This window comes from Lathyrus oleraceus, chromosome 3 (assembly GCF_024323335.1).
Source record: "Lathyrus oleraceus cultivar Zhongwan6 chromosome 3, CAAS_Psat_ZW6_1.0, whole genome shotgun sequence".
NCBI lineage: Eukaryota > Viridiplantae > Streptophyta > Magnoliopsida > Fabales > Fabaceae > Lathyrus > Lathyrus oleraceus.
This window is the reverse complement of record NC_066581.1, coordinates 216,074,772-216,085,216: the sequence shown is the minus strand read 5'-3', so window position 1 is coordinate 216,085,216 and position 10,445 is coordinate 216,074,772. Positions and strand designations below refer to the sequence as shown.

Here is a 10,445-nt window from a genome sequence, read left to right as displayed (position 1 = left end):
TAATCTCATAATAATCTTAAAACTATAACAACGCTTAATCAATAGAAATTGCCACAAATTTATACTTTTAGCGAGTATGTGTGTATTAATCTTAAACATCAACTGTCAAAGAAAATTAAAACAAAAAAGTTTTTAATATATTATTCAATATTTTATGTCAAATACTATATTTTGTGTACTTTATAAGTTAAAATAAAAAGGAAAAAAAATCTATTATTACGAAAGAAATAAATTGAATAGAGGAAGTAGTTCAATTTAAATAAATTAGTTGAGTTAAATTAATTTAAAATATTAGAAATAAAATTTATTTATATTTATATATTAATATTAATATAAAAAATAGTTGATATTTATAAATCAACCAATTTAAAAAAGAAAATTATTTTTTGACAATTTAAAATGCCGCTAAGAAAAGAAGTATAGAAAGAAAAAGAATTATAGAAATGTCATGAATCTACCAGAAAAAAAAACAATCTAACAGATAAAAATATAGGTAACTTTCCGTTGAGTAGCGGTCTAAAAGTTAACCGTCATGGACGCAACAATCGGAAGCCTCATTGAATCCATAGGAAACTTCTTCACCGGCGGCGATCAGATCCCCTGGTGCGACCGTGATGTTATCTCTGTAATTCCCTCTTCTTTCTCATCCGTTTCAATTCATGTTTTCCTTATTTTTGTTTTCATACCTCTAGTTTTGCACTCAGAAATTCAAATGTGCCGGGATTGATAACTGTATGTCAATCATGACATGGAATACATACAAACATTGTGACGCTTTTGTTTTTCTAATTTTTCTTTTCCATCAAGTAATTGATTTCATTTGTTTTACATGGTTATTTCGTGTTCGGTAACTTGTTCAACACATTTGTTAAATTGAGTTCGGATGATTTGTTTTTTTTTTTTATTTTGAGCCAACATTTCTTAACCAGATTGGAAGAATAAAAAAAAAGTTGCAAATTGAATGAAGAAATGGAAAAAAATTTATAGATAGTTTTTATTTGGGCAATTGGTTTGCAGTAATGGTAGCTCTGTGAATTGCATATAAGCTGTTTGACTTAAGAGCTCTGTAGTACTGACACCTTTGAAAAAAGGCATGTCCGTGTCAATGTTCGTGTCCGAAACTGACGGCGATAGTTGTGATTACATTTAATTTATTCAGTTTTTTAAATTATAATCGGTGTCGACGTGTCAGTGTCGTGTTTGTGGTTTCTGTGTTTCATACATAGCTTGTGAGCATGGGTTGGCTGTTGAGTATAGTTGTGAGCTTGTAATGGAGTGGCTTGCAGCTAGTGTATTTCCTTTTAAATGAACTGTTATATCAGGTTGACACTAAATTTCCTTTCAAAATGACATGCTATATCAAGTTGCTATTGTTAATTTCCATTATTTAAGATCTGCTTGGTTTTAGAAAACGTTTTTTATTTCCTTCTCGCGTTTTAACCTATAATTACATAATTGACACCTTGTTTTCACTTGTTTATTGTACAAATCTTTATAAACATGAAGCAAATTGAGAAATATGTGTGAATAAAGATGAAATGGAAGTAGAAAATATTTTGTCAAACCAAATAGGGTTTCTTCCTTTTTCTCAAATAGTAAATTAGCCGCAATTCAAGAAAGAAGGGGGATCACAAGTTTTCCCTCTGTAAAGGGCACCCGTTAGACTCGACAACTCTATAATTCTATTTGCTTTACTTCCTTTAGTCTTATCTATTTTGCATTGCATTGTTTTGAAGGGCTGTGAAAGAGAAGTTGCAGAAGCTTCTGATGGTGACTCTGATGAGCGGAAGAATGAGAGCATAATGAGGTTGTCATGGGCACTTGTTCATTCAAGGCAAAAAGAAGACATTCAGCGCGGGGTCGCCATGCTTGAAAGTACAGTGACTTACAAAATAATTTTCAGTGCTTTGGATTAAATTTTCATGTTTTTTTTATAAAATAATGGTATTGTGATATAGTTTTAACTTTTACGATAAATTTTCTTTATCTTGAGTTAATATTTATGGTCAACCAATTGAAACCATCCGTTTATGAACATATGAGAAACAACTAAGATCTCTGGTTCTCTGCTGCTTCAAAATCAACTGTATGTTTTAGTTTCTATTCTGATTGTTGTTCTGTATAGGTTCAGTGGTTTAAAATATTTATTATTAATATTTAAGCTTTTAATTTATTCACCTGATTTTCCCATCTTCTGCATTGTGATTTCTATTTCATGGCATTGCAACACTATATTGTAAACTCGACATATTAGTCTTAATCAAATTTCGTTCTTCCACGTATGGATGCTAACTCAGATTTATCTGCCTATTGTGCTCAAATAAATGTAATGTCACTAGGAAATAAACCATCCAATGTGTTCATACTTCATTTTGCCAGTTGTTTTACTATTCTGCTAGCCTAAATGGAGAAAGGGAACTGCACCATAAGTAACATATGCAGGACCACTATGCTGAACCTTCAAAATCCCTCTGAAGTGGCCATGGGGTCATTATGACTTTTTTCTTTGATTATCATACACAAAATTCAATGTAGGATGGTGAATTTTCAAAGCTGACATCTGCAGGGTACCTCTATAACACGGCCTTGAAAATCTCTCAAATTTCCTAAACCTATATCTGTTTGCTACATATGAATATAACAGACAATAATGTTCCATGGTTTAAACTACCTTCAACAATGCAAATCAGATTTCTTCTGTTGCCGAGCTGCATTTATAGAAATTTAATTCTTTTAAAAGAAGAATAACCTGAGATGCTTGTGGTGTGAATCACAGTCCCTCTTTTCTTGCTACGTGTTTTGTTATATAGCCCTAAACAGATATCTTTGATGTTGAATTATTTTTTACCTTTACATGCATGGCTAACCTCATACATCCTTAATTATGATTTACAGCTTCTTTGGGCAATGATAAAAGTCCTTTACATCAAAGAGAGAAGCTTTATCTTCTTGCTGTTGGGTACTACAGGACTAATGATTATGCTAGGAGTCGGCAGCTTCTGGAGCAATGTTTGGAGGTATGTCTTTCTCACTTATTGTTAGATAGTAGCTTGAAACTCTTTTTTTTCTTGTGCCAGATCATCATTTCATATGATTCCTCATGTATGATTATATAGGTACACCAAAGCTATGTAGGGTTTTTGGTTTGTCTTCTCTTCTGGATACATAGAAAATTAGAAATATTAAAATCAATTGTTATCTTTGTGAAGTATCCAGTATCCACTGTTCTGTCTCTAGGCTGGGAAATTCTATCTATCATTTTTCAGTAATTAGTTGATTTATTTCATTTAGTTGATACATAGTCTATGGGTTGATGTGGTTGCTTTTGTGGGGTAGCAATATCATATTAGAAACATATTGTGCTCTTCCCTATAATTTGGGATCTCTTGTTATTCTAGATGCTGTCAATTAGGATTTTTTTTCCTTTGTTACCAACAGTTACAATTTATAAAAGGACTATCAGTAAATTGTTAGTAGGTAGGCCTCCTATCAAGTTTGCCTAAAGTTTGTCTATACTAGGCGTGAAGCCAAAAGCCTAAGTAATTACGCCAAATTTATGTTTTCAGTGTGTTTTAAATAGAATAGGGATGACAATTAGTGGTCATCGGATTGTTAATTGTGGTTTGGTCAAGGGAGAGCCCAGGTTCTATAATTCCTAGAGGTTGGTTGTCAGTTATCTCTTTTTAATTGGCATTACACATTACTCCTGTGTATGTAACTATTACCATTGAAGAAAGATATTCCCACTGTAACTGCTCTTGCATAGAACGGTTATCATTTTCTATCATTCCCATCATTGGTATCAGTGGCACCGATCCAGTGCATGGTACTTACAAGATTAAAGATGGACGCAAGATTGGAATTCCTTGAGAAGGCTTACAGCGACTTAATGGCATCTCGGACAGATTTCCAAGAATCGCAACAGAGCATGGAAGCCGAGAACTCTTGATGAGTAGCACCTACGAATTCTTGATGAGTATCAAAGAAATTGGTACCGTTGAAAAATTATGGGCTGAATTTGAATTATATGCAAGACCACTCCGAAGCTCCGAGCCTGAATATTTGAAAGGTGTTTTTCTAAATGGTTTGAAAGATGCTATTAAGGCTGAATTGAAATTGCATCCTATTGATTCTCTGCCGGAGACGATGGATTTTGCGCAACACATTGATGATCGGAATAAAATTTTTCCAAACCTGCAAAGAGCAGCCATAAGACAAAACAACCCACCCAAAGGCTCTTCCAATCAACAATTTCCAAGAAACTACCACAAACAGCCTTATAACAATCGCGGAAGTGCTTTTAAGAGGCTTGCTGATCCTGAAATGCATAATAACCAAAGACCTTTCTTTTTCGTTATGATGAATGATATGTATAGGGACATGCTTGTGCTATTAAACAACTTCATATGTTGTTAATTGAAGAGGAGGTTGACTCTGGTCACACTATTAATGTTGACTTAGTAGCCAATGAATTCCAGAATCTGCACCTTTCAATGTTCAGCATTTTAGGTTTCACTTCCAAGAAAACAATCAAATTGTGGGGAGATATCATAGGTCAGAAAGTCATTGTGCTGATTAATTGTGGAGCCTCTCACAACTTTATTCCAACCCTTTTGGTGGAAGAAACAAGTTTACCAGTTGTGACGACTTGAGCTTGCACGGTGGAAGTGGAGATTGACTGAAGATTCCTTGTGAAGGACTTTGTGAGGCTGTCTGTTTGCATATGCAGGGCCTTGCCATACAAGACTTTTATGTCTCTGATCTTGGAGGAGTTGATATAACTCTAGGAATGAATTGGTTGGCTAAGTTAGGTGAAATTTGTGCAAGTTTTGGTAAATTAACTTGCAAAATTCTAACAAAAGAGAGTTGTCATATGTTACAGAGAGATCCTACATCACTCGAAGCTTTCGTTTCTTTGAAGACACTCATTCAGGAGTTGCACTAGGAAAATGAGGGCTTTGTACTAACATGTACTTTCTTCGTCTTTGGAGTCAGGCCAACAATTGCTAGCATGGCTTCAGATTGTCGTGAATAACTATCCGTAAGGCTTTACAAATCAACCAACAAACAAACATTTTTTATCCAGAACTACGTAGCCTTGAGTTCTCCATCACACCTGGAGATACATAGGAGCGAGACTCAAAGTCTCGTCAGACACCCTAATAAAAAACTTACCTTTTAGTCATTTTTCTTTGATGAATGATTAGATGAGTTGGACAGGCCACTGTTTTTCAAAGTTAGACTTAAAATCAGGATATCACCAAATCCGGATGTGACTAGAGGATGTTCCTAAAACAACATTCAGGACTCATGAGGGCCGTTATGAGTTTCTATCGATGCCTTTTGGCTTGCCGAATGCTCCATCCACATTTCAAGCACTAATGAATGAAGTCCTCCACCCTTATTTAAGGAAGTTTGCTTTGGTCTTTTTTGATGATATTTGAGTATACATCAAAACTCATGAGGATCACTGATTCCCCCTTCAAGTTGTCTTTTCACTTCTTAAGGAGAATCAACTCGTCGAAAATTTCTTGAAATACTTTTGGCAGTCTCAACTTGATTATTTAGGCCATATCATTTCAGCTCAAGGTGTGGCAGCAAACCCTTTAAAGATTGAATTGATGCTTACTTGGCCAACACCCAAAGATCTTAAGTCCCTAAGAGGTTTCATGGGTTTAACGGGGTATTATCTATGCTTTGTAAAGAATTATGGCAAGTTAGCAAGACATCTAACCCAATTGCTCAGGAAAGATAATTTTCATTGGGATGAAGAGGCGCATACTACATTTTCTGTTTTGAATACATCAATGATCGAATTGTTGGTGCCCATGGTTCCAAATTTCAGTTTGCCATTGGTGATAGAAAGAAATGCTTCTAAGAAAGGTTTAGGTGTTGTTTTGATTCAGGGTGGTCGACCAATGGCTTTCATGAGTCAACCATTGTCTGATCATACTCAATGGAAGTCAGTTTATGAAAGAGAATCGATGGCCATTGTGATGGCAATACAAAAATGGCATCATTAGTTGACGGGACAACATTTTATTGTGCAAATGGACCAAAAATGTTTGAAGTGTTTGATGGATCAACGTGTTATGGGAGAGGAGCAATTTAAATGGACTTCTAAACTCATGGTCGTAGATTTTGATATTGTTTACAAGTCATGATCTGATAATGGGGTTGCAGATTCATTTTCACGCAAAATGACTTTTTGTGCTCTTTCCATGGTTCACTTCTCAGAATTGGAGAAATAGGAAACCGAGGTGCAGGCTGACCCAAGGCTTTAAAGCATCAACCGAGATTTAATTCAGCATTCTCAATCACATCCAAGTTACACTTTTGCTGATAGAAAGTTGTTCTATAAAGAAAAATTGGTGTTTCCCAAGAATTCATCTAATATACCAACCCTTTTGAAATAATATCACGCCTCAGCAGTGGGTGGTCATTCTAGTTTTTTTAGAACTTATAAGAAAATTTCAGCTTTGGTATTTTGGGAGGGAATGAAAAGTCATCCAGACCTTTGTGGCATCTTGTGATGTGTGTCAGCAAAACAAGTATCAAATTTTATCTCTAGCAGGTTTACTACAACCATTACATATTCCTCAACAAGTATGGGTTGATATCTCCGTGGATTTTTTTAGGGTCTTCCAAATAGCTATGGAAAAGATGCTATCTTAGTAGTGGTTGATCGCTTTACTAAATATGCCCATTTCACTGCTCTTACACATCCTATCACGGCCAAGAACGTGTCTGAATTGTTCCTCCAAGAGATTGTACGTTTACATGGGTTCCCACCAACAAAAGTACCTGATAGAGACGAGGTGTTCCTCAACAATTTTTGAACTGAAACTTTCTAGTTTACTGGCACAAAATTGAAGTTTAGCACTGTTTATCATCCTCAAACGGATGGCCAAGAAGAGGTGTTCACAGGTGTGTGTAGACATATCTCCGTTGTCTCGCTAGTACTAAACCGAGGCTATGGTCCAAATGGTTTGGGTAGGCAGATTTCTGGTTCAACTCGAATTATAATGGCTCGACTAAAATGAAACTGTTTCTGGCCCTTTATGGCCGCGACCCCCCGTCACCTTATGAAAGGCACAATTATTCCATCTTCTCTTGTTGAAGTTACTAGTCTAGCAGAGGAGTGTGACACCATTTTGAAGGAACTCCAAGCCAAACTGCTGAAGGCTCAGAATCAGATGCAGCAACAAGGGAAAAGGCATCATCCTGACATCTCTTTTGTGGTTGGTGATTTGGTCTACTTGAAGTTGCAACCATACAAGTTGCGGTCTTTGGCAAAGAAAAATCAATGAGAAGTTTAGTCCTCGGTTTTATGGTCCATATAAGTTCACCAAAGTTGTTGGACAGGTTGCTTATCAATTAGAATTGCCAACTGGGACTAAAATTCACATGGTCTTTCATGTTTCCATAGTTAAGGAGATTTCCCAGGTGTTCAGCTACAGCCCCTACCACTTATGCTGACTGTAGACATGGAATTTGAGGTGGAACCCCATGATATCGAAGTTGTTCGGACAGCTCTTGCTAGTCATGATGAAGTCTCAATCTAGTGGAAGCAATTGCCGAAGCGTCATGGGAATCCTTTGTCACCATCAATCAGCAGTTTCCTGCTTTTCACCTTGAGAACAAGGTGAAACTTTTACAGGGAATTATTGTTATTAGGCCTCCTCTCAAGTTTGTCTATAGTAGGCGTGAAGTCAAGAGCCTGAGTAATTAGACTCAATTTATGCTATTTAGTGTGTTTTAAATAGAATAAGAATGACAATTATTTCCTTTTAATTGTGGTTTGGTTAAGAGAGAGATTAGGCTCTATAGTTCCTAGAGGTTTCTGTTAGTTATTTCCTTTTAATTGGAGGATACACATTATTTTGGTGTTTGTAACGGTTACCATTGAATAAAGATATTTCTACTTTGTGACTGCTCTTGCATACAGCAATTATCATATTATGTCAGTCCCTATCATAAATCCAATGGGGTTGGCAAAGTTGAAACATGCTACATCCGCAAGTAGGGAGAATGTGTATATAAATACTCCTTAGCAAGAGGTTTATGGTTCGATCTGTGGTGAAAAAACAAATTCCTTGAGAAACAATTTTACCATTGTTTCTTTGTCAGCCTCAAACATGATTTGAAACAATTAGTTTGAAACAATTAGATCCATCAAGTATTCTCTCAAATTTTAGTTGTTTTAGAAGGAGATCTTCCCTGGACAGGTCTGATTCTTTACGTTTCCTCTAGGTCTCAAGGATCTCCTGTGTCCACGCATGTGATTTCGTCCTCTGTATGAAAAAAATCATCGTATTAGAGGGCTGATTTTTTCTTATTATTATTTACACATGTGTGAGATTATATGAGTGGTACTCATTGTTTGATTTCATTTCGGTTCCTTTTCTAATGAGTAGTGAAATTATACTACTTCTAGATAGTCTTAGTTATTACATGAATGGTTCAGTTTCAGCTCTTCTTATATCTCTAAATTTTGCTGTGCCCTTTTATCTTTGCAGATTGCACCTGATTGGAGGCAGGCATTGTCGCTCAAGAAAGCAGTCGAAGATCGAATTGCAAAGGGTAAGTTAGTTCTTTCTTAATCCTGAATCACAACACGGAACATCAACTAATGGTTTGTATATTAATGCAGATGGTGTAATAGGAATTGGCATCACTGCAACAGTTGTGGGACTTGTAGTTGGTGGCGTTGCTACAGCATTGGCACGAAGGAATTGAATATATACATGCTTTGATATTTGGTTTTTGTTTGTCTTACTTTCATCATTTAAAAGTCCTATAAACGACTACAGCTTTCAACCTTGTTTATTTTTACTGCAAATATATAAGTGAGAATACTTTACTATTATTAGAAATGATAATAATATATAGCCATTAAACAAAAACTATCTGTTCATATTATTTTTGTGCTTGAAAAATTATGAGGCTTCTTCCTTCACATGCTGAGTGATGGTTCTCTTGTCACCAATGCTTAACTTTCTGCCTCCTTCACGTGTATGAATTTGTTTCTCTTTTTTTTTTTTTTTGGATCTTTTGCCCAACATTAATGATGATAAAATTTCAGATTTATAGAACTTTTCTACACTATACACAACGAAGGAACCATAACTAGAGATTATGATAAGGGGTCAGTTTGTTTTAGTTTTAAAAAAATGGATTTTTTCTTTATATTTTTTAAAATGAATTCTACAAAAATATTTTTCAAAATATTATAAGTTTTTCTAAATTTATTTTTTATAAATTAAAAGATTGAATTGTTGATTCTATAACATAAATATACATTATTGAAGATCAAAACATAGTCAAAATCATAATTTTTTCAAAAAAATGTATCTTAAAAATGATTTTTATGAAAAATTATTTGAAATAGCTTCAAAATTAAGTGATTTTTTTAAAAATTTGATATCCAAAAAAAGTTTCGATAAAATGATGAAATACCTAAAAATAACATTTTAAGAATAACTATTCAAATCAAATTTTCATTTGAAGCTTTTATGAAGAAAAAAAATTTTAATTTTTTTTTTACACTAAAATATGTAACACTATAAAAATCATTTTTAAGAAAAGGCAAAATAAACGGGCCCAAGCTCATATTGGCATATGTTACAATACATATGTAAGATACATAACTAAAAATAGACATCGTGTAGCCTTTGAATTTGCCTCTTGATGGACAAATGTCAGGTTTGGACGACAAAAAATCACAAACACATTAATAATTAAAATTGATATATCATAATAGTGAAGATTATAGTATGCATCGATGGTCAGATATTTTCTGATACACAAGATCTTCATTTTGAGGTAAGCATAGAGTATACTTGCATATCTGTGGAAGAAAATTATGATATTAATATAATTACTAAAAAATTTAAGTTTTCAGAGAAAAATAATGATTTTTAGATCATATTTATACTTAAGCACACGTTTTATTTTTTATTTTTTTTACTCAAACTGATATAAGACGTCCCCTTTTATAGCAAAGGAGATCCACAAAAAGACAATAAAGACATTATTTACAAGCATGTCATCATGAGCATTATTGGAATGCTTTTTATAAATGACCGACACATTTAGGACTTATAGATACATTATTGTAGTACTATTACACAAAAAGACATGACACCATTATTCATAAACATGCTTGTGACACATAAGGGACACTTGTCCAATCAGTCTTTAAAGATGAATTACTGACTCAGAGACATATTTTTATAGGATAAGTATTTTTCTGAAGAGTAACCCAGATAAGGAGGTGACTCATACCGTCACATGTCATCCAACATTTTTCTTTGCGTTTCTTCCACACGTCCTTCTGATGTCTCAGTTTCCATTGAAAAATCTTGTTTCTGCTGAAGAGTCTGACCCGAGTTTTCGCCACTTTCTTGTATTCTAACCCTTTCATGACTTATACAGGTCGTATC

General features: G+C 34.5%; 1 protein-coding gene across 1 annotated transcript; it reads left to right on the top strand.

The window, feature by feature from the left end:
* The first annotated feature begins 431 nt into the window (after positions 1-431).
* LOC127126414 (mitochondrial fission 1 protein A) lies at positions 432-8,959 on the top strand. The gene is made up of 5 exons (XM_051055342.1): positions 432-625; positions 1,737-1,875; positions 2,896-3,017; positions 8,520-8,583; positions 8,654-8,959. The coding sequence occupies exons 1-5, from the start codon at positions 533-535 to the stop codon at positions 8,737-8,739; spliced, it is 504 nt and encodes a 167-aa protein (XP_050911299.1). The 5' UTR covers positions 432-532; the 3' UTR covers positions 8,740-8,959.
* The last annotated feature ends 1,486 nt before the right edge of the window (positions 8,960-10,445 follow it).

What these genes read in the sequence shown, in the direction of transcription:
- LOC127126414 (XM_051055342.1), top strand. Translation starts at nt 533, where the DNA reads ATGGACGCAACAATCGGAAGCCTCATTGAATCCATAGGAAACTTCTTC. An exon ending in GCGACCGTGATGTTATCTCT is followed by an intron (nt 626 to 1,736) that starts GTAATTCCCTCT and finishes ATTGTTTTGAAG; the next exon opens with GGCTGTGAAAGAGAAGTTGC. An exon ending in TTCTGGAGCAATGTTTGGAG is followed by an intron (nt 3,018 to 8,519) that starts GTATGTCTTTCT and finishes TTATCTTTGCAG; the next exon opens with ATTGCACCTGATTGGAGGCA.